The sequence below is a fragment of the Diceros bicornis genome, chromosome 18, assembly GCF_020826845.1.
Source record: "Diceros bicornis minor isolate mBicDic1 chromosome 18, mDicBic1.mat.cur, whole genome shotgun sequence".
Lineage (NCBI taxonomy): Eukaryota > Metazoa > Chordata > Mammalia > Perissodactyla > Rhinocerotidae > Diceros > Diceros bicornis.
Genome location: NC_080757.1, coordinates 445,667 through 469,775, shown reverse-complemented (window position 1 = coordinate 469,775; position 24,109 = coordinate 445,667). Strand labels below are relative to the sequence as shown.

At 47.1% G+C, this 24,109-nt stretch overlaps 1 protein-coding gene across 1 annotated transcript in view; it reads left to right on the top strand.

Moving 5' to 3' along the window:
* Positions 1-403: 403 nt before the first annotated feature.
* Positions 404-24,109, top strand: part of TNFRSF13B (TNF receptor superfamily member 13B) — a 33,744-nt gene continuing 10,038 nt past the window's right edge. Inside the window, exons 1-3 of the mRNA XM_058559490.1 lie at positions 404-481; positions 18,809-18,946; positions 21,801-22,046. Coding sequence (XP_058415473.1) covers positions 421-481; positions 18,809-18,946; positions 21,801-22,046 — 445 coding nt within the window. The 5' untranslated portion in view covers positions 404-420. The remainder of the gene's footprint in view (positions 482-18,808; positions 18,947-21,800; positions 22,047-24,109) is intronic.

The window sequence follows — 24,109 nt, the reverse complement described above, 5'->3', positions numbered from 1 at the left end:
ATGAAACAAGCAATAGTTGTCCGGGACGAAGGAAGGGCCTGAGCAATGCTCGGAAGCTGGAGAGCTGTTTCCCGGGCCTGAGCCTGGCGTGTCCGCGGTGGGGCAGGAGACCAGGTCCCGGTGGGAGGTCAGGGCCAGATCTGGGCCATGCCAGGGTTGGTAGCCCATGCCGGGGCGGGGTCGGGCCTTCCCCTGCTCTGCCCGGGTGAGCAGCGTGCGGGGGGCTCAGCAGACAGCGCCCGACGGGACTCCTGGGGCGCCGGGCCGCGTCCACCCCCAGCAGCTCCCGAGACAGCGCGCAGGCGCGGGGGTGAGGGGTGGGGGTGCCGCTGATTTACATCCTACAGCTTGGGGGGAAAACCCAGGAAGTGCAGCAGGGGCACTAATCAAATCTGAGGCTAATAATAAACGTCCTGAGTAATGAGGGGCCCGGGCCAGAGCAGGAGAGGTGGCCGGAGCCGGGCGGGCCCGGAGGAGCGGCGTGAGTAGCCGGGGAGGCGCGGGTGGTTGGGAGGGCTCGGCGCCGCCTGGGCTCCGTGGGGTCGGTGGGCGCGACGCCCACAGCAGATGGGCAAGCTGGGGCGGTCCGGGGCCTCCCCAAGCCCCCGCCCGTGGAGAGCCCAGGTCTGGGGACTCCGGGGTCTGTGCCTTGCAGTCCAGGATGGGAGCCCCGAGGCCAGATGGTCAGCCACCGGGGCAGGAATTCCCTCTGAGACCCCTACCACAAGCTGGCCAGAGGGCCCGGAGCCAGATTCACCAGGACTTTTTGTGTGTGTGTGAGGAAGACCAGCCCTGAGCTCACATCCATGCCAATCCTCCTCTTTTTTGCTGAGGAAGACTGGCCCTGGGCTAACATCCGTGCCCATCTTCCTCCACTTTATATGGGTCGCTGCCACAGCATGGCCTGACAAGAGGTGCGTGGGTGCGCGCCTGGAATCCAAACCTGTGAACCCTCGGGCTGCCAAAGCGGAGCACGGGCACTTAACCACTGCACCACCGGGCCGGCCCCCACCAGGGTATTTTAAAAATATTTTATTTTGAAGTTGACACTTAGGCAAGAGTAGAGAGGAGAGTTTACAAACCCTCCTGGTGGGTCACCCGCTTCACATTTATCAATATGTGACCAACTCTGGTCACCCACGCCCCCCATCCCGGCTCCGGCCCCCTGGAGCATTTTAAAGCTAATTCCGAACATCGTGTTGTTTGATTTGGGGACACCTCAGGATTTATCTCTTAAAAACTCTTTAAAAAACAAAAACCAAAAAACTAACCATGATGTGGTGACCACTTCTGAGAACCATGATCCCTCAGTCTCTCCCCACTATCGGCCGGTCAGTGTTCAGACTTCCCGATGGTCTCAGCTGTGCCTTTTCCTGTTGATTTGTGCAAACCGGGATCAAACACAGCCCACGTCAGCCTTTGGCCCTATGTTTTAATCTAGCACCGTTCCCATTTTTTCCCTGCTGTTTATTTGTTGAAGAAGCTGGATCATGCGTCAGGGCAGCTTTTAAAGGTTTGCTCGAAAGCAGAAACCTGGAAGCGTAGGTCGCTAAAGCGGATAAAAGGGGCCAGGTCCTCCCTGTGCAGATGGGACCCGGGGCCGGATCTGAGCGGGTATCAGGGCCCACAGTGGCACAGCCTATTCTCTCCCCCACGCATCAGGTAGGGAGCCTGTCTTTTCTCTGTTCCGTTTTGTGTTGTGACCACATCCCCAGACGTGTCCTCAGCTAAGGGCTCAAATGTATAAAATTTCTGAGAGAGTTGGACCAGGGAGGGACCAGAGGTCGCCTTGATACAGGATGAAGCTGCCTGGGCCCCCAGGACCAACCGTGAGTCGGGATGGGTCAGAGCTGTGACCTGGCACTGATGGAGGCTACCTCATGCCGAGGACTCAGCCCTGGCCGGGAGTCAGGAGTTCTAGCTTCTGCTGCTCACGGACTTGCTGTGTGACCTTGGATGAGCCGCTTCACCTCTCTGGGCTCCCTTTCCTCAGCTGTAAAAAGAAGAAGAGCCTCTGTTCCACCAGATGTCCCTCAAAAACACAGAAGGGCTTTGTACCTGCCAGAGCCCCTCTTGAAGAGTCACAAGCAGTGGTTCTGAGAAGGGCTGCCGTTAAAAAAACACACTTTGACTTTCTTTAACCCAGCATTTTTCAAACTAATTTGACCCCAGAGGTCTTTCTTGGTGCAGCACCTATTAACAAGCCAAGCACGTGAGGAAGCATGGGCAGTGGGCTCCAGGAATCGTCCCTCCTGGCTGCTCTCCAGTCTCAGGGTGCACGGGAGCTGGGCTGGGAGCCGGGGCCACAGACCAGGCGTGCGGGACTCCTTCCCTTCTTCCCCGTGTGTCAACAGAGCTTCTTTCCCAAGCTTCTGTTCTGCCTGGCCGGTGTCAGTCCTGGGGTTTTTCTGCCCTCTTTGGGGCTGACGATGACTCTGGCATTTTCCGTAGGTCCAGGCAGTGGTAGAGGAGGGGGAGCAGGGACGGCACCCTCTGGCCACTTGGGCACTGTCTCTCGGTCAGGTCCAGCGGCGTGGTGGCTTCCCGGCCACGTGTCTTGAAAGCTCTCTCAGGCGCCCTTGTCGGATCTGACCCACTATCCACCCAACCATCACCTCACAGGGGGTTGGGTGGGAAGCAGTCTCTCCCTCTTTTCTCCCCAAATGAGGGAAGGGTCAAGGGTCTCTTTTTAATTTTGTTTGATTTGTTTGTTTTTTAAATTGCTTTTTGAATATGTAGTATAGTCACATGGTTGGAAGCTCAGAAAGTATAAAAAGGTATATAACAGAAAGCCTGCCTCCCCTCCCTGTCCTCTGTCTGCCCGGTTCCTGCCTCCCCTAGAATAAATAGCTTTATTGAGATATAATTTATATGCCATAAAGTTCACCCATTTAAAGTGTACAATTCAGTGTTTTTTAGTGTATTTACAGAGTTGTGCAACCATCACTATAATCTAATTTTAGAAGATTTTCATCCCCAAAGAGAAGCCTTGTCCCTCCTCATCCTCCCCACCCCCAGCCTTAGGCGACCACTAATCCACTTTCTGTCTCTATAGATTTGCCTATTTTGCACGTTTTGTAGAAATGGAGTGTGGTGTTTTGTGACTGGCTTCTCTCACTTAGCGTAATATTTTTGAAGTTCATCCATGTTGTAGCACGTATCAGTACTTAATTCCTTTTTATGGCCAAATAATATTCCATTTTATGGATATACCACATTTTATTTATCCATTCATCAGTTGATGGATATTTGGGTTGTTTCTACTTTTTTGTCTATTATGAATAACGCTGCTATGAACATTTGTGTACAAATATTGGGTGGACATGTTTTCATTTCTCTGGGGAGTGGAATTGCTGGGTCATATGGTAATTCTGTGTTTAACATTTCAAGGAACTGCCAAAGTGTTTTCCAAGGTGGCTGCACAGTTTTATAATCCGGCCTAACACATGAAGGTTCCAATCTCTCCACATCCTTGCCAACACTTGTCACTGTCTTTTTCATTATAGCCATCCTAACAGGTACTCAGTGTGGTTTTGATTTGCATTTCCCTAGTGACAGATGATGTTGAGCATCTTTTTATGTGCTTGTTAGCCATTCATATATCTTCTTTGGAAAAATGTCTAACTCCTTAATCCATTTTTAAATTGGGTTGTCTTTTTATTATTCAGTTATAAGAGCTCTTTGTATAGTCTGGATACAAATCCCTTATCAGATATATGATTTGCAAATATTTCCTCCATGTCTGTGGATTGTCTTTTTATTTTCTTGATGGTGTTCTGTGAAACACATAAGTTTTTAATTTTGGTGAGGTCCAATTTCTCAATCTTCCTTTTAATCATTTGTACATTTGGTGTCATTGCCTAACCCCAAATCATGAAGATTCACTCCTGTTTTCTTCTGAAAGTTTGGTTTTAGTTCTTACATTTAGGTCTGTGATCCACTGTGAGTTAATTTTTTGTGTATGGTGTGAGGTAGAGATCCAAATTCATTCTTTTGTATGTGGCCATTCAGTTGTCTCAGCACCATTTGTTGAAAAAACTATACTTTCTCCCATTGAATTGTCTTGGTACCCTTGTTGAAAATCAATTGACCATAAATGTTAGGCTTTATTTTTGGACCCTCAGTTCTATTCTATTTATCTGTCTAGCTTCATGCCAGTGTCACACTATCTTATTTACTGTTGCTTTGTAGTAAGTTTTGAAATTGAGAAGTGTAAGTCCTCCAACTTTGTTCTTTTTCAAGATTGTTTTGCCTCTTCTGGGTCTCCTGCGTTTCCATATGATTTTAGGATCAGCCCTGGCAAATTCTTCAGAAAAGCCGGCTTGGATTTTGACTGGATTGTGTGGAATCTATGGAAGAATTTGGGGAGTATTGCATCTTAACAATGCTAAGTCTTTCAATCCATGAAAGTGGGATGTTTCTCCATTTATTTAGGTCTTTAATTTCTTTCAACAATGTTTTTTAGTTTTCAATGTACAAGTTTTGTAATTCTGTTGTTAAATTTATTCCTAAGTATTTTATTTAAAACACTGTTTTTGGTTTCTTATGTTTCCTTACAGTGTTTCTTTATGTATATACCAACACTTATAAATATAGATTAGAACTTTCCCCCTTCTTGTAAAAAATAAAAGGAGGAAGGAAGGAAGGAAGGAAGAAAAGGAGCTTATGAATCGTGCTGTTATGTACCTTGTTTTGTTTTTATTTTTGTTTTTCCAATTAATATATCCTGGAGTTCTTTCCACAGCAATATACAAAGAGGTTCCTCATTCCTTTTTTAATAGCTGCATAATAGTCCAGGGTATAAATGTACTATAATTTACTCAGTCAATCCTCTTTTGATGGACATTTGGGTTATTTCCAATCTTCTGCTATTACAAATATCGCTGCAATGAATTTATCGTTTCGCACTCTGGGATAAATCCTTGAGTTTAATCACTGTGTCAGTGGGTAAGTACATCAGTAATTTTGACAAATATTGCCCTCCATGAGGGCTATCCCTGTTTCCTCTCCCTCTATAATGGATGAGAGTGCACTTTCCTCATGACCTTGCCAATAAACGGTGTCATTAAGCTTCTGGATTTTTAACAATCTGTTAGGGGAAGATGGTATTAGTGTAGTTTGAATCTGCCTTCTCTTGGGAATGTGACCAACATCTTGTGCTGTTTGTCCCTGTCTGTGAACTGTCTCTTCAGCGCCTTTGCCCCATGTCTGTTGGCTGGCTGGCTTTTTTCTCTCTTTGCACTCTTTAGATATGAGTTGTGAATGTTTTGTTCCCATTTTTCATTTGTCTTTGGACTTTCCTTAAGTGTTCCCTGCCATGCAGAAGTCTTTTGTTTGTTCATTTGTTTTGTGTCATCTATTTTATCAATCTTTCTTTATAGCTTTTGGATTTGGGGTCATAGTTAGAAAGACCTTTTATACTGCAAGATTATAAAGAAGTTATCAGATGATTTCTTCTCTAGAATTTTTTATAATTTTATTCCTTTTCACATTTAAACCTTTGACTGGGCTGTTTTTTCAATCTAGGGGGAATTATTTTCTGTGCTGGTTTTCTGGCTCAGCCACTTTGTTTGTGCCACGATCTCTCCCCCAAATTTTGAAAGCAAAAGCCAGGATTTCTGCTCTCCCCCCCCCCTACCGGGACCCCTCTGCCCTGAGTCCTTGGAGGCAGGAACTGCGGCAGGGGAAGAGGGCAGGATAAAATTCACGTAGGATCCCAGCCTGTAACACAGTGCAAGAACGTGCATTGCTTTTCATTCCACAAGTCTTTACTGAGGACAGCTAGCTATAAGATTTTCGGTCATTTATGAGCATTTATCAAGCTCCCGCTGTGTGCCTGGTATTGTGGAAGGCACTGGATTCAGAGATGAATGAGACAGTGTCAGGAGGCAGAGTGGCTACTCTCCCAGAGGTCAAATTACAAAACAAGAAACAACACAGAGAGAGTGTGCTCAGGCCTCACGCTCACAGAGGGAGGCACACGTGAGGCAGCTCAGGGGAGAGGCAAGGTGACAAGGCGTCCATGGGGACAAGTGTTTGGAAAGTCATGTTGCTTGAGCCACGAGTTGAGGGTCTGGGAGCAGTTCCCAGGCCTGGAGTGCTAATTTGATACTGTCATTATTATTAATAACAATATTATAATCATTTTACATTACTGTAATAAAATCATTTTCTATTACTATATTATTACAATCATTTTATATTACTATAAATGGTTATAACGAATCCATTATATTTTATACTACTTATATCAAAACAATAACTACCATTGGGCAGCCATGTCTTGGGCCAGTTACAGGCGTGTCATGTACACATCCTTGGGAAACTTCCTCTGCAGAGGAAAGGCTATGATCCCCATTTTACAGAGAAGGAAAGCTGAGGTTTTGTGCTGCCCAGAGAGCTGGGCTCTCCCCATCACGGGCATCTCTACTCTCACACACACTCTGTCACTGAACTGTGGCAAATCAGTCTTCAGAATGAGCTAACAGGAGGCAGAAGTTACGATGGCTAGAAATGGGTGCCCCCATTGTATAAACAGAAAACTGAGCAAGGGACTTGAGTAGTCACTCAGGCCTTAATTTAGTTCCGACTTTAGACCCAGCGTGGGGATGGTGCTCACCACCCTCAGAGTCTCTGACAGTTCGTTTGGGTGGGGGTGGTGCCTGGCAGGGGTTGGTCTCAGAGCTACTTTCAGTATTTCAAAAAAGCCTGTGAGAAATCATGTATAGCTAACTGAAATGAAAAGCCACCTTTTCCTCCTCCTCCTCCTCCTCCTCCCCTCCCCTCCTCCTCCCCTCCCCCTCCTCCTCTCCTTCCTCCTCCTCCCCTCCCCCTCCTCCTCTCCCCTCTTCCTCTTCCTCCTCCTCCCCTCCCTCTCCTCCTCTCCCTCTTCCTCTTCCTCCTCCTTCCCTCCCCCTCCTCCTCCTCCCTCCCCTCCTCCTCCCCCCTCCCCTCCCCCTCCTCCTCCTCCCCTCCCCCCCTCCTCCTCCTCCCCTCCCCCTCCTCCTCTCCCTCTTCCTCTTCCTCCTCCCCTCCCCCTCCTCCTCTCCTTCCTCCTCCTCCCCTCCCCCTCCTCTTCTCCCTCTTCCTCTTCCTCCTCCCATCCCCCTCCTCCTCCTCCCCTCCCCTCCTCCTCCCCTCCCCTCCTCCTCCCCTCCCCTCCTCCTCCCCTCCCCCTCCTCCTCTCCTTCCTCTTCCTCCCCTCTCCCTCCTCTTCCTCCCCCCCTCCTCCTCCTCTCCCTCTCCTCTCCCCCTCCTCCCCTCCCCCTCCTCCTCTCCTTCCTCTTCCTCCCCTCTCCCTCCTCTTCCTCCCCCCTCCTCCTCCCCTCCCTCTCCTCTCCCCCTCCTCCCCTCCCCCTCCTCCTCTCCCTCTTCCTCTTCCTCCTCCTCCCCTCCCCCTCCTCCTCCTCCCCTCCCTTCTCTTCCTCCCCTCCCCCTCCTCCTCTCCCTCCTCCTCCTCCCCTCCCCTTCCTCCTCCCCTCCCCCTCCTCCTCCCCTCCCCCTCCTCCTCTCCCTCCTCTTCCTCCCCTCCCCCTCCCCCCTTCTTCGTGATTAATAAAATTGAGGATGTAAATGGCCATTGTCAGTTCTCCCACGTCACCCAGGTTTCAGGCTGTGGCCTCCTCCAGGGCACACACCCATCTCTTCATAGTGGAATCCCCTCCTGCCTCCACCCCACCAGTGACAGCCTAGCTCATAGCCCCCAGCTCAGGTTGCGTTTGCTCAAAGACTGGATGAGAAATTTCTCCTGTGTTGAAGCTTTTATTGCCCTTTCTTTTCAAGTCGTATGGACAGGTTTTCTTGGCACAACTGTAAAGAGCAAGCACGGGGAGCCAACACTTTCCCCACCCTGCTCCGTTGTCAGGGCCAGAGCCCTTGCCCCCCCCGGGGAAAGACAGGGAGTTGGTCCTCCTCTTTTTCCCTTGCCCCAGGTCAGGCCTGGGCCAGCACAGTCCCCTGTGTGGCGAGGAGCCGCGATGTTAATAAGGGCAGTGGCTCAGGGAGGGAGGCCTTTACTCAGGAGCTCGGCACCGCCTAGATGCTCACCATGGCCGTGTGAAGTAAGCCACAGTGCCCCCACTTTACAGGGGAGGTGAGCCCGGGTCCAAGGAGGGGAAGTTCTACCCAGGGTCACACAGCTGGAGAGGCTGGACCCGGGCTTCATGGTCCAGTGATCCCCAACCATTGCTGCCCGGCGGCTTCACCGGCTCATCTGCAGAGTCTCAGAATATAGTATGCCCACACTGCTGGGTCTTGACTTTTCAATCTTAGACACTATGTATTGATTTCCTGCTTTCTAAGATGAGAACTTCGCTCTCACATCACGTTACATCTGCGCACACCCCTCCCATAGTGTGGTGTTAGGTTAGACCTGTGTGGGCTGTGAGCAGTTCTGATGCAAGGAATGGGCAGACCCCATGGTGGACACAGTGACCCAAGAGGGCATGGGAGGGCCAGCAGACATGACACCCAGATGGCCTGGCCCCTCTGCCCACACTGACGCCCTCAGGGGTTTCCAGAGAATCAATGAGCAACTGGATTGTCCTGGATCCCCCTACCTGACCCGGGTGCTCCAGGATAGACTGCCCTCTCTGCTGCCAGCTGGTCAGTTTGCCCCCGAATGTAAAACCCTCTGTGGTTTTTCCTGCCCCCTCCTTCCTCTCTCTTACAAGTCGTTGCTGTCCTTGTTTGCTGACGGTGGTCTCATGGCTGTCCCCCCTCGGGGAAGCGAGCAAGCTGTTTTACGGTGGACATAATTCATGGTCGCTGAGTTAGTCATTGGGAGCTGTTCACATATTGATGACAATGTAAACTTTGTTCACAGCCGAGCCATACATGCACTCTGATTTTCCTGGAGTTGATAACTCCTCAGTTTTCTCTGCCTGTCTCAGTAATTTAGCCCCGGCTCTGTGACGGATCCAGCCTGTCGATGGGTCAAACATGCTCGCTGACCTGTTGTTCCCACTGGAGCCACTCCTTCTCTTTCCTCCTGCTGTAGCGGGGCAGGGTTCCCTCTAGGCCTGCAAGCAGCCGCCTCCGGGGAGACTTCCTTCGCCTTCACTCTGAGAACTTCTGCCTTCACCTCTTTGCTGAGATGGATCCTGTTTTTCTCCCCCCTCCTCATGTTTTTGTCTACTCTCTAGCATGTGGAGTAAACACGGGTGGGCTCCACAGCAACGGAGCACGTCCTCCAGTAGCTGAGCGAGCATGGCACATGCGTGGAAGATAAGATTTTTGAGATCTTGTATGTCTCATAATGTGTCTATTCGAGCCCCCACTTGGTTCATAACAGGTAGTGTTCTAGACTCAAAATAATTTTCCATCATAAATTTGAGCATTGTTCTACTTTCTTCTTCCTTCTTGTTTTGCTTTTTTGTGGTAAAATATATAAAACAAAACTTACCATTTTAGTCATTATTAAGTGTACAATTCAGTGGCATCAGTACACGCATGATGTTTTGCAACCATCACCACTATCTATACCCAAAACTTTTTCATCATCCCAAACGGAAATTCTGTCCCCGTTAAACAGTAACTCCCAATTCCCCTCTCCCCCCCAGCTCCTGGTAACCTCTAATCTACTTCCTAACTCTACAAATTTGCTACTTTATTTACCTCGTATGAGTGGAATCATACATATTTGTCCCTTTGTGTCTGGCTCATTTCACTTAGCGAAATGCCCTCGAGGTTCGTCCACGTTGTAGTGTGTGTCAGTACTGCACTCATTTTAGTAACTGAGTAATATTCTAGTGTACGTGTATACACAGCACAATTTACTTGTCCTTTCATCTGTTGATGAACAGTTGGATTTTCCACCTTTTGGCGATTGTGAATACTGCTATGAATGTTGGTGTGCAAGTCTCTGTTGGAATCATTGCTTTCAGCTCTTCTAGCTATACCTAGGAGTGGAATTCTTGGATCATATGGTAGTTCTACGTGTAATTTTTTGAGGAACTGCCAAACTGTTTCCTGTAGTGGCTGCACCATTTTACACTCCCACAATCAATACGTGAGTGTTCCAATTTCTCCACATCCTCACCGACAATTGTTATTTTTCCCTTTTTTGATAATAGCCATCCTAGTGGGTGTGAAGTGGTATGTCATTGTGGCTTTGATTTGCATTTCCCTAATGACTAATGATGCTGAGCACTTTTTTCATTTGCTTCTTGGCCATTTGCATGTCTCCTTTGGAGAAATGTCTATTCAAGTCCTTCGCCTATTTTTAAATTGGGTTGTTTGTCTTTCTGTTATTGAGTTGTAGGAGTTCTTGATATATTCTGCATATTAATCCCTTATCAGATATATGATTTGCAAATATTTGCTCCCATTCTGTGAGTTGCCTTTTCACTCTCTCGATAGTATCTTTTGATGCACAGAAGTTTTTAATTTTGATGAAGTCCAGTTTATCTAGGTGTCATATCCAAAGTGTCATTGCCAAATTCAATGCATGAAGATTTTCCTCTATGTTTTCTTTTAAAAGCTTTTTAGTTTTAGCCCCTAAATTTAGTTCTTTGATGCATTTTAAGTTAATTTTTGTACATGTTGTAACATAAGTGTCCAACCTCATCCTTTTCCATGTGGATATCCAGTTTTCTCAGCATCATTGATTGAAAAGACTATTCTTTCCCCATTGAAAGGTTTTGGCACCCCTGTTGAAAATCAATTGACCATACGTGAGAGTTTATTTCTGGGCTCTATTCTATTTCACTAGTCTGTGTGTCTGTCTTTATTCCAGTATCACACTGTTTACTTTAGCTTTGTAGTAAGTTTCCAAATCAGGAAGTGTGAGTCTTCCAACTGTGTTCTTCTTCAAGATTGTCTTGGCTTATTTGGGGTCCCTTGCAATTCCATGTGAATTTTTAGGATGAGATTTTTTATTTGTGTAAAAAAGTCATTGAGATTTTGTTAGGGATCGTACTGAATCTGTAGGTCACTGGGTAGTATTGACATCTTAACGATACTGAGTCTTCCAGTCCATGAACACGGCATGTCTTTTATTTAGGTCTTCTTTAATTTCAGCATGTTTTGTAGTTTTCAGGGTACACTTCTTTCATCACCTTGGTTAAATTTATTTCTAAGTATTTTATTCTTTTTTATGCCTTTAAAATGGAATTGTTTTCTTAATTTTCTTTTAGGATTGTTCATTGCAAGTATATATAAATGCAACTGATTTTGAATCCTGCAACTCTGCTAAATTCTTTTATTAGCTCTAAGAATTTTTTTGTGTGTGGGGAATTTTTAGGGATTTTACATATAAGGTCATGTCCTCTGTGAACAGAGACAATTTTACTTTCTCCTTCCCAGTTTGGATACCTTTACGTCTTTTTCTTGCCTAATTGCCCTGGCTAGAACTTCCAGTACTATGTTGAATGGAAGTAGTGAAAGGGGTCATTCTTTTCCTGTTGCTAATCTTAGGGGACAAGCTTTCAGTCTTTCACCATTGAGTATGAGGTCAACTGTAGGTTTTTCAGATATGGCTTTTATCATATTGGGGAAGTTCTCGTCTATCCCTACTTTACTGACTGTTTTTATCTTGAAAAGCATTGAATTTTGTCAAATGCTTTTCTGCATGGAGATGATCGTGTAGTTTTTTCTTCATTCTTTTAATGTCTATCACATTGATTGATTTTCATGTGTTGAACCATCATTACATTCCAGTAATAAATCCCACTTGGTTATGGTGTATAATCCTTTTAATATGCTGTTGGATTTGATTTGCTAATATGTTGTTGAGGATTTTTATATCTATATTCATAAGGCTATTAATTTTCTTTTTTTATGAGGTCTTTATTAAAATTTGGTATCAGTGTAATGCTGGCCTCATAGAATGAGTTAGGAAGTGTTCCCTCCCCTTCAATTTTTTGGAAGAATCTGAGAAGGATTAGTGTTAATTCTTCTTTAAATGTTTGGTTGAATTGACCAGTGAAGCCATCTGGTCCTAAGATTTCCATTGGGAGGTTTCTGATTACTGATTCAATCTCCTTACTTCTTATAGGTCTGTTCGGATATTCTTTCTTCATGTGTCAGTTTTGGTAGATTGTATATTTCTAGGAATTTGTCCATTTATCTAGATTATCCATTTTGTTGGTGTACAGTTATTCATAGTATTCTCTTATAATCCTTTTTATGTCTGTAAAATTGATAGTAATGTCTCCACTTTTGTTTCTGATTTTAGTCATTTGAATCTCCTCTCTTTTTGTTAGTCAATCTAGCTAACGGTTTGTCAATTTTGTTAATCTATTCAGAGAACCAACTTTTGGTTTTATTGATTTTCTCTATTATAGTTTTTCTATTCTCTATTTTATTTATCTCTCCTCTGATCTTTATTATTTCTTTCCTTCAGCTAGCTTTGGATTTAGTTTGCTCTTCTTTTTGTAGTTCCTCATGGCGTACAGTTGGGTTATCATTTGAGAATTTCTTCTTTTCTAGTGTATGTGTTTACAGCTATAAATTTCCCTCTTAACATTACTTTCGCTGTATCCCATAACTTTTGATTTGTTGTGTTTTCATTTTCATTTATCTAAAGATATTTTATAATTTTCCTTGTGATTTCTTTGTTGACATGTTGGTTGTTTAAGAGTGCATTGTTTGATTTCCACATATTTGTGAATTTTCCAGTTTTCCTTCTGTTATTGCTTTTTAGTTTCGTTCCATTTTGATCAGAAAAGATACTTTGAATGATTTCAATCTTTTTAAACCTATTAAGACTTGTTTTGTGATCTAATATATGGTCTGTCTTGGAGAATGTTCCATGTACATGTGAGAAGAATGTGTATTCTGCTGTTGTTGAGTATAGTGTCCTGTATATGTCTGTTATATGTAATTGGTTTATAGTGTTGTTCAAGTCCTCTATTTCCTTATTGATCTTTTTTCTGGTTCTTCTATCCATTACTGAAAGTGGGGTATTGAAATATCCAAAATACTATTGTAGGACCGGCCCTGTGGCTTAGCGGTTAAGTGCGTGCGCTCCGCTACTGGCACCCTGGGTTTGGATCCCGGGCGCGCACAGACTTACCGCTTCTCCGGCCATGCTGAGGCTGTGTCCCACATACAGCAACTAGAAGGATGTGCAACTATGACATACAACTATCTACTGGGGCTTTGGGGAAAAAAAGGGGGAGGATTGGCAATAGATGTTAGCTCAGAGCTGGTCTTCCTCAGCAAAAAGAGGAGGATTAGCATAGATATTAGCTCAGGGCTGATCTTCCTCACAAAAAAAAAAACAAAACAAAAAAAACAAAATACTATTGTAGAACTATTTATTTCTCCCTTCAATTCTGTCAATTTTTGTTTCATATACTTTTGGGCTCTGTTGTTAGATGCATATATGTGTATAATTGTTATATCTTCTTACTGTATCAAACTTTTTATCAATATATATTGTCTTTCTTTGTCTCTTGCAACTTCTTTTGATTTAAAGACAATATGTCTTTAAATGTCTGACAATAATATAGCCCCCCCAGCTCTCTTTTGGTTATAATTGCATGGAATATGTTTGTCCATTGTTTTGCTTTCAGTCTCTTTGTGTCATTTTATCTATAGTAAGTCTCTTGTAGACAGCCTATAGATGGATCATGTTTTCTCTTTTAATCCACTCTGCCAATATCTGCCTTTTCGTAGGGGAGCTTAGCCCATTTACATTAATGTGATTACTGATAAAGAAGGATTTACTTCTGTCATTTATCTGTTTTCTGTATGTCTTAGATATTTTTTATTCCTCAATTCCTCCATTACTGCCCTATTTTGTCTAGTTGATTTCTTGAAGTGTATCATTTTTATTCCCTTTTTCTTTCCTTTACTGTATTTTTTAAGTCATTTTCTTAGGAGTTACCTTGGGAATTAACAACATCTTAAACTTATAACAACTTAGTTTGAATAGTATACAAACACTCTGTTCCTATGTCTCTGACCCTTCCCGTTTACATTGTTATTGTTACAGATCACCTCTTCATATATTTTATGCCCATTAGCATCAGTTTATAACCATTGTTGGCCCATTAAATCATATATGAAAAAAGAGGAGTTATAAACCACACAAGAAGTACAATAATATTGGCTTTTATATTTCCCCGTGTAGTTATCTTTACCAGTGTTCCTCTTTTTTCTTGTGGCTTCAGGTTACTGTCTAGTGTCCTTCATTTCAGCATGAAGGACTCCTGCTAGCATTTCCTGTAGGGCAGGTCTACTGGTAACGCATTCCCTCAGCTTTTGTTTATCTGGAAATGTCTTCATTTCTCCTTCATTCTTGAAAAATGGTTTTGCTGGGTATATAATTCTTGATTGACAGTTTTTTCCTTTCAGAACTGTAAATATATCATCCTACTGCCTTCTGGCCTCCATGGTTTCTGAGGAGAAATCAGCTGTTAATTTTATTGATAATCCCCTGTGTGTGATAAGTGCTATTCTCTTGCTGCTTTCACAGTTCTCTTTTTGTCTTTGGGTTTTGGTGATTTTATTATAATGTGTCTCAGTGTGGGTCTCTTTGAGTTTATCCTGCTTGGAGTTCATTGAGCTTCTTGAACATGTATATTCATGTCTTTCTTAAGACATGAATCTTAAGATTTGGGAAGGTTTGGGCCATTATTTCTTCAAGTATTTTTTTCTGCCCCTTTTTCTCTCCCTTCTCCTTCTGGAACTCCTATAAGCATATGGTGGTACGTTGATGGGGTCCCACAAGTCCCTCAGGGTCTGCTCATTTTTCCTCATTCTTTTTTATTTCTGCATCTCAGACTAAATAATTTTAATTGTCTTATCTTCAGATTCACTGATCCTTTCTTCTGCCTGCTCAAATCTGTTGTTGAACCCTTCTAGTGAAGCTTTTTTTTTCAGTTATTGGACTTTTCAATTCCATAATTTCTGTCTGTTTCCATTTTTTAATAGACCATCTTTTAGAGCAGTTTTGGATTCACAGAAAAATTGAGTGGAAAGTACAGAGAGTTGCCATATACCCCCTGCCCCACACTTGCCCAGCTTTCCTCACTGTCGACATCCTGCACTAAAGTAGTACATGTATTACAATCAATGAATTTACATTCATACATCATTATCACTCAAAGTCCATAGTTTACATTAGGATTCACTCTTGGTGTTGTATATTCTGTGGGATTTAACAAATGTATAATGACTTGTATTCACCATGATAATATCATACAGAATAGTTTCACTGCCCTATAAAATCCTCTGTGTTCTGCCTTTATCTCTTCTTCTCCCCAACTTCTGACAACCACTGATCTTTCTACTGTCCATAGCTTTGCTTTTTCCAGAATGTCATATAGTTGGAATCATGCAGCAGCCTTTTCAGCTTGGCTCCTTTCACTTAGTAATTTGCATTTAAGTTTCCTCCATGTCTTTTCATGGCTTGATAACTCATTTCTTTTTAGGGCTGAAGAATATTCCATTGTTTGGATGTACCACAGTTTATTTATCCATTCACCCACTGAAGGAAACTTTGGTTGCTTCCAGGTTTTGAATCCTTTTTTACAACTTCTCTTTATTCACATTCTCATTTTGCTTGTACGTAATTTTCCTGATTTCCTTTAGCTCTTTGTCCATGGTTCTCTTTAGCTCCTTGGACATATTTAAGACAGTTGATTTAACATCCTTGACTAAGGTTTCCTCAGGGATGGTTTCTATCAAATTCTTTTTTTTTTCTGTGAATGTGCCATATTTTCCTGTTTATTTGTATGTTTTATAAATTTTTTGAGAACTGGACATTTTGAGTATTGTTTTGTGGTAACTCTGGAAATCTAATTCTCCCACTCAGGGATTGATGAATCTTGCTTGTTGAGGGCTAGAGTCTGTTTGTGACTTTTCCAAATTATTTTTGCAAAGTATATATGCCTTGTGTGGGGTCACTGAAGTTTCTGTTCCTTCATCTCTGCAGTCAACCAGTGATCTGACAAAGATTTCCTTAAATATCTGGCCCCCAAAAGGGTGGGAAAGTACTATCTGTCTCTTTAAATCCCCTGGAAGCCACATCACCCCTTGGGGGTTGAAACAATGGCCACCAGCCTCTGTCCTGGCCCCTCAGTGATCGAAAGCAGCAATAAGAAGTCAGAACTCACAACCCCAATATCTGGAGTGTGAGGCCCTTCCTGCCCACCCGGGCTCCAGCAAGGTGCACCAGGAATGCAGGCAGCTGTCTCCAGTGCTGCCTCCGTGGGCCTGGGGGCTGGGGAATGGTAGCCACCATCATGCGATAGGCTGGAATGCACTGAAATTCCCGAAATTTACCAGCTTCTGCACTCAGCTCTCCTCTGGACAATTCCAGAGTTCCAAAATAGTTACTTCAGACGGTTGCTGCTAGCTCCGTAGCCGTTTAGCTGGAGGGGCAGATTCCTGGGGCTTCCTGCTCTGCAACCTTCCCTGCTCTCCTCACATCCCAGTTTCACTTTGAGATGTTCACTCACTTCCTAACTAACAAAGCTCTGTAGGTAGCCTGCTTGTTCTCAAGAAGGTTTTAGGATTTGCTCTTAATCTCTGGTGATCCTAAATTTCATGATGCTGGGTCTTGGTTTGTGAGAATTTATTGTGCCAGACACCTGATTGGCTCGTTGAATCTGGAAGCTAATGTCCTTCAAATCTGTTTTTTGTGGAACTCCCATAAGTCAACTTTGCGACCTCCTGAAATGATTCCATAATTTTCATGTCTTTTCTCTCCCTATTTTCTGGTAAATTTCTTTGATTACATCTTACAACCCTTCTACGGATGCTTTTATTCTAGCTATTATATTTCTAATTTCTAGTAATTCTTATTTGTTCTATGAATAGTCTTTGAAAACAGTACACCATTCTTTTTCGTAAATGCAAAAATTCTCCTACCTTTCTGAGGGTGTCAGTTGTGCTGTTGCTGTCCTGTGCTTGTCTTCGTCCCCACATTCTCTCCGTCGGCTCCACGCGTGTCTCTTCCTGTCACATGGAGGTGGGCTCCAGCGTCACGTGACTCATCACAGTTCAGACTGAGGCACAAACAGCTGACTAGAAGTTCTGGGTAAACAGACGGGTAGTTAACGTAGCAGCTTTGCTCTGGGGCGGTCAGGCTGCGACTTGGTCATTTTCTTGAGAGAATCTCCCGTTCGGTGCCTCCAGGCCTTTTCCTTTGGGTCAGTTTTCCCAGAGCAGAGTCTGACGATTTCCTGCCAGTTGCAGGATGGGGCAGGAGACATTTAAATAAACCAGGCCACAGCGCTCCTTAGGTAGTGGCTGGGGCGAGAGTGGACCTCCTGCTGCCCTCAGCTGTGCTTGAGGAGACCGCAGTCTTCTGCTTGGATGGGCGAGGGGCCATCACCTGCCTGGCGATGGGGATCTGGCTGGGGTCAAGCCCTCTTTATATAAATTTCCAACTAATTCTTCTACCATTGCTTTGCCCTCTCCTCCCCCACTGTCAGAGATTCTTGATTCCAGAGTCTTCCTGGGGTTCTGTGGCTCAAATCAGCTTCCTTCCCCCTAATGGCACAAAAGAGAGATCTTAAACTGCAGTCAGTCACCCCAGTCCCTCTGCCTTCCATCTTCCAAAGTGTTGCTGGCATCTGTCCCCTGTGGTGGCAACTTCTCCCATTCTCTTTATCTTTGAGGATGAACTTCCTTTTAGTAGGATTTCAAGAGGGAAGGAACATAAACTCATGTGTTTAAGCTGCCATGTTAAACGGGGAGCCCCTGGTCTTTTCTCAGCTATTTTCATTAAAGAATAAACGGATGCCTCGCAGAACATTTAGGAGAAGGTGTTGGGGGAGCGGATATCCTGGGATCAGACAGAGCATCATAGAGGAGGTGATGCACTCATGTGGCAGGCTCGGCGACACCGGCGACACACAGCAAACCGCCGGCAGAGCCTCCCACCCCTGGGAGCCTCCCACCGCCAGGATCTCCTGGCGCCAAGGAAACCAGACACTGAAGTTCAGGATCAGGCAACGTTGACCACCTGCCATGTCAGGGTCAGGGCAGAAGTCACCGCTGGGAGCGGATACGGGATGGGAGGGGCCTGAGAGAGTCTTCAGGGGCAAGAATCCTTTATACCTTGATGCGCATGGTAGTGACAGGTGTATACATAAGGAAAAATTCAACAAGCCCATACTTAGGATTGGTACACTTTACACATGCCTTGGGCGTGTCTCATACCTCAGTGAAAAAGAAAAAGGAAAGGAAGTTGACATGTATTGAGTGCTTGCAGTATGCTAGGCACGGGGTAGGTCTGCTTTTCTTTTTGTTCATTCATTAAATGAGCACCTGCTCTGTCCTGGGCACTCTCCAGGTTCTCAGGACCCGGCAGCAAACAGAAAATCAGAGTCCCTGCCTGCATAGTGCTCACGGTGGGGAGATGGTACCAAATATTCACACTCGTAGAAGTGAAGTGACAAGCAACAGGCAGGTCAGTGTGCAGAGCAGGGGCGTGTCCTGGTCTGGGGGAGAGCTAGAAAGGCTCCCTGAGGAAGTGAACCTGAAACAAAGGTTTAAAAGATCAAGAGGAAGTAACCAGCCGAGGAGCGGGAAGAACAGCATTTTATGCAAAGGGGGCAGCGTGTGCCAAGATCCTGTGGCCTGTTAAAGAAGGCAGAGAACAGGGCCTCGAGGGGCACTGATGTGAAGGAGGGGCCTCAGAATGGCCATGTCACAGGTGGAGAAACTGAGGCTCAGGGAGTTGAGGTGGCTGCCCCAGGTCACCCAGCGAGTGCAGCTGGGGTTGGAAGCCAGTGTTGTGTGGCTCCCCCACTGCTCGCTGAGACAGAGAGTGGGGGCGTGAGCAGGAGAGGCCGCCTAGGTTCCAGCCTCCAGTGGGGTGCCAACTGCCCTCACGCTCCTTGCCTCTCAGCTCCACAGGGCCTGCGGACGGCAGTGGCCATGGAGCCCTGCCCCGAAGAGCAGTACTGGGACCCCCTGCTGAACGTCTGCTTCTCCTGCAAACCCTTCTGCAGCCACCAGATTCCACGCCCCTGCACGGCCTTCTGCAGTGAGTTCTGGGGCCTGAGCCCAGGGGACGGCTGGGTCACCCCCGTCCTTCCCCCACAGAGGTCCCTCTGGCCCCAGTGCACTTGGGTGCCTGAGGAGGGGTGGTGGGAGGAGATGGCCCCCCCTTTACCCCTCGACCTTTCTGCTTTGGCCACACTGTCCGCCTTGCAGTTTCTTGAACATGCTATGTTCTCTCCTGCCTCAGGGCCTTTGCACGTGTCAAACCCTCTGCATGGAATGCATTTCCCCATTTTTCACTCTGCTCACTCCCACCTAACCTTCAAGACTCAGCCAGATGTCAGAGGTCTTCTCTGACTACCCAAAAGAAATTAGGCCCGGCTTTGTCATTCTCTGTTCTTACTTTCTTTTGAAACGTTTTATTATAGAGATGATCAAGCATAGAGAAGATAGCATAATAAACCTCTGTCTACCCATCATCTGCTTTAAAAATTCCGCCTTTTTATTCGACTAGTTTCTTTTGCTCGTTTAAAACCAGTCCAAGAACTCACATCATTTGACCTGTAAACACTAAATTGCGAGTCCCTAACACATAAGGGCCTTTCAAATAGAACCTTGACGTTTTGTCGCCTCAGCGGTAATTCCTTAATGTTGTCCGTATTCAGGCCAGATCTAATTTTCTCTGATTTTCTTGAAAAAATATATTTTTCTTGCTGCTCTTTCTCATAATGTGTCCTTTTTCTCGCTGGAACGAGTCACAGTTTGTATTATGTTCTTTCGTGTGTATCTGTTTCACGTCTGTCTCTGTGAGCTCCTCGAGCCCAGCACAGTGCCTGACACACAGCAAGTGCCCCACAAATACCATTTATGGGTAGTGGAGCTCAGAGAGGCTGAGTGACCTGCCCAAGATCACACAGCATAATAGAGGAAGAATTAGGATTTGAACCAGGACTCTCTGCCTCCAAAACCATGACTGCACCACTGTCCATTAACGAAGTAGAACATTCACTGTGTCGTTCCACCAATATTCACGGAACTCTCTGCCCCCTCAAAAGTAGGAATCTGACACGACCCTTCAAAGAGGTTTTCATTTAATGGGAGAAATGACTACATTTAGAGGTAGAAAGTAAAGTCCCATAAATGCCACACAGCTGGGAGAGACCGCCTCCGGCTGATGGCTTGGAGAGCAGAGAAGTGTTCCCGGAGGAGGTAGCCCCTGAGGTGAAGCGTGAAGAGTGCGTCGGTGTGGGAGTCGGGTGAGGGAAAGGCACCGCTGGGAGAGGGACCAGTGTGGGCAAAGGCATGGAGGTGGGCAGACACCCACAGGGAGGTTGTGCGGTCAGGCAGCGAGGGAGCTCAGACACCTCCTGCTCAGCCACACTGGGGTCCCTCAGGAGGGAACGAGGTCACAGAAAACCCAGGAACCCCACCGCCATCAGCCGTCAGGTTCACTCCATCTCGTGAGGGGCCTCAGGGCTCCTGTGGCTCCGTGAAGCCCCAGGGCCAGGGCAGGGCCGGCGGAGGAGGTCACTGGTCCCATCAGGGCCGTCTGAGTCTGCCCTGAGGTCCCAGATCCACCATCTTTCTGGTCTTTCCCTCTACTCGGTCAAGGATGTTAAGGGTTGGTGTGTTTGCATCGCAAAGAGGCACAGATGAATATTCTACTCGAACCTTCCAGTAACTGAGCATTTATTTATTATGTGTCAGGCCCTGTGCTGGGAACTTCAGATCCTCACAACAACCTTAAGAAGTCAAACTATGATTACTTTTCTCTTGGGAATGAGGAAACTGAGGCACGGAGAGGTTAAGACCTCACAAGCGGCAAGAGGTTGAGGGAGGGAGGCCCCACGTCCACGGGGGCCTTGGAGCCTGTGTTCTCAGCCTCTGCCCTGCACTGCCTCTGAGCCGTGCCCCTAATGTCCCCTGTGTGTCACAGTGGCATGGAAGTCGAGTCTGATTTTAGAGACGAGGACCGAGGGCCGAGGCCCCACGCGGCAGACGCAGACCGTCCTGCGCTCCCAGGAGCTCTCCTGAGGCCCGCGGGTTGGCTTCAGCTCGTGGGCCTTCTGCTCCTTGGCCCCGATACCTGGTCAAGGTCCTGTAATTCTCACTCACTAAGACACAAGAAACAGTCTTAATTCGAGTTTTCCCACCTTCCTTCCCCCTCCCCCAACTCGCCAAGGCGGATTCTGGCTTCCCCTCCAATCGTTATGTTCATGTGAAATATGTTTCTCCTTTATCAGGTTTGAAAACTGCAAGTAAAGAACTTACGTGAGAAGAACTTAATAACTTAAATATCAATTTTAAAAGATAACTAGAAAATCCTTATATGTTTAGAAACTAAGAAATGTACTTTTTGTGTGTGTGTGTGTGAGGAAGATTAGCCCTGAGCTAACATCTGTTGCCAATCCTCCTCTTTTTGCTGAGAAAGACTGGCCCTGTGCTAACATTTGTGCCCATCTTCCTCTACTTTATATGTGGGACGCCACCACAGCATGGCTTGATAAGCAGTGCGTAGGTCCGCGCCTGGGATCCGAACCTGCGAACCCCGGGGCCGCCAAAGCGGAGTGCACAAACTTAACCACTACACCCCCGGCCCGGCCGGAGAAATGCACTTTTAAATAAGCTATATAGGTCAAGGAAGAAATAATAATGAAAAGTAAAAACACTTTAAACTAGATATAGAAAAAATACTGCATATCAAAATGCGTGTAATGCAGCTGAAAAACAGTACTTAGAGAACAAAGGACAGCCTTATATGTGCATATTGGAAAAGGATTATTCTGGAATTGCTATTCTGGATTGTGATTTGTTTGAACTCTGGTGCCCTTTGCGGCCAGACCCACAGCTCCTGCAGCTCTGGTCGCCCAGCGCCATCACTTGTTTCTGTCTCCCAGAGTCTCTGAGCTGCCTCAAGGAGCAGGGCTGGTACTACGACCAGCTCCTGAGGGACTGCATCAGCTGCACCTCCATCTGTGGACGCCACCCCAAGCAGTGCACGTACTTCTGTGAGAACAAGCTCAAGAGCCAAGTGAGCCTGCCCCCCGAGCTCAGGAGACAGAGGACGGGGGAGGCCAACGCCAGGCCTGACGGCTGGGGAAGGTCCCCGGGATCGGAGCCCAGAGGCTCGGAGGCAGGTCCAGGTAAGTCACGTGCGGTTGGCTGCACGGTGTCTGAGGGTCACAGGGGTGGAGGGCCAGGCCCCAGGCCTGAATAACGGGGGTCTGCAGAGCGGGAAGTCAGAGTCCAGGCAGATGGCCAGAAGCCAGGAGGATCATCACAGGAGAGAAAAAAATTACGCAAAATATCCAGAAGTCTGGGGGTGAGAAGGAAGCGGGAGGAGAAAAGACCTGGTGGTCGGGAGCCTTAGAATGAAGGCCGAATGTGTTCTTAAAACACAGGGTGGCAAGCAACCCGCAGGGCTGACCTGTGAGCAGGATCTCATTCCATTCAGAGGCCACGGAGACTTCCTCAGAATGAGAAGGAAAAAGTATTACAAAAAGGCTTATGGTGGGGGCTGGCCGAGCATTGAAAATGGTCTAACGATCCTCCCAGAAGACACCTCTTGGCTCGCCTGCTCTGTGGTGGCAGGAGGGACGGGAGGGGGAGGCCATGTGGACCCACAGACGCTTGAGATGTTATTACAGTGCCCTGTCGGTGGGGAGACCGGCTGAGCTCGCAGCGTGCGGGCTGACTTCGTCCCCTTGCTCTGACTCCCTCGTGATGGCGTCCTTCCCATGCAGCCAGGCTCTGGTGCCAGGATGCCCAAGGGCGAGCTCACGTGCCCTGAGGATGGAGGCTGCCTGTCCCCAAGCTCTACTCGGCTAGACTGTCGTCTCCTACTCTTGTCTGCTCTCTTGTCCGTGAGCTGTGGCGCGTCACAAAGAGCCCCCACGCTCAGTGGCTCATGCCTCCTGAGTCTGGGGTTTGGCAGGGTCGGCTGTGTTCGGCTGGCTCAGCTAGAGGTGGCTCTGCCCCGTGTCTCTCATCCTCATCTTGGGGCCAGCGGGCTGGCAAGGCACGTCCTTCTCTCGTGATGATGGCAGGAGTGTAAGAAGTAGAAAGACAGAGGCCTCGGGGTGCCTGGGCTGCGAGCTTCATTACACCATCGCCGCTGCCTCCTATGACTCAAGTTGCAAAGCCAGCCAGATCCAAGGAGGGAGCCAGATGCCACCCCTTGGTGGGAGGAGAGGCAAAGAATTTGTCACCATGGTGAGTTTTAATCTAGCACAGCAGAGAGAGAGAGAGAGAGAGAGGAACTGCAGGTTCCCATGCAGAGGGGGTGGACACAGAGGGAGCAGTGAACCGAACCACGAAGCGGGGGACACACCTGCTCCCCGTGTGTCTGGTGACCCTGCACCTGCCCTACAGTCGGCAACGTATGTGATTCTTCCAGCTGAACCCGGAACCTTCCCCACCTCTGATGCAATAGATTCCTCTTCAGATCAACCCTACCCACTTTACAGGTCGAGAAACTGAGTCTCAAAATTTGACGTGACAGCTGAGAGCCGCACAGCGAGTGCATGGCTGAGCTGGGATTTGGGCCAGGCTCTGGGTCCCAAAGTTTGTCCACTCTGCAACAGCAAAAATCCCAGAGTGGTGCCCATGGGATTGTCACTCCCTGAGGGTGGCCTGCTGCCCATGGGACATGGTTAGCCATTCCTGTTTGTGATCATAGCCCAGCCCCTCCCTGGAGGGCACTGGGTGGAAACTGGAGCCTCATCTCGGCTCCAGGACGTGTGGATGGGGGGTAAGGACAAGTTGGGGCAGCAGGGGCAGCTGGCACGGCCAGGGGACACCACAGGTCCTCCCCGGGCCTCGGTGACTTGGTGACTGTCCTGTGGCCCCCGCCCTGTGTCCGTCCAGAGGTCTGGGTGTAGGTCGGTTCTGCTCTCTCCCGACAGCGGGTGTGCTGCTGGGGCCGGAGCCGGACTTGGTGTGGACTGTAAACAAGAAGTACCAGGGCCGCATGCCCGGGAGGGACCAGGTGTGGACCTGTTTTAGGGGACTGGAGGACACTATGTGTCCAAGCCGTGTCCAGCTGCACACAGTGGTGGAGCTGATCTGTCCCCTGCCCCCCTGGTGGGCTCCCCGAATCCTGCCATGCCCCTACTCATTCCCTGCCCCTGCCAGGCCCCCCTCAGCCCCGCTCGAGGGCTCTCGTGCGTGCCCCTCAGACTGTCGTTCCTTCGTTGCTGCACAACTG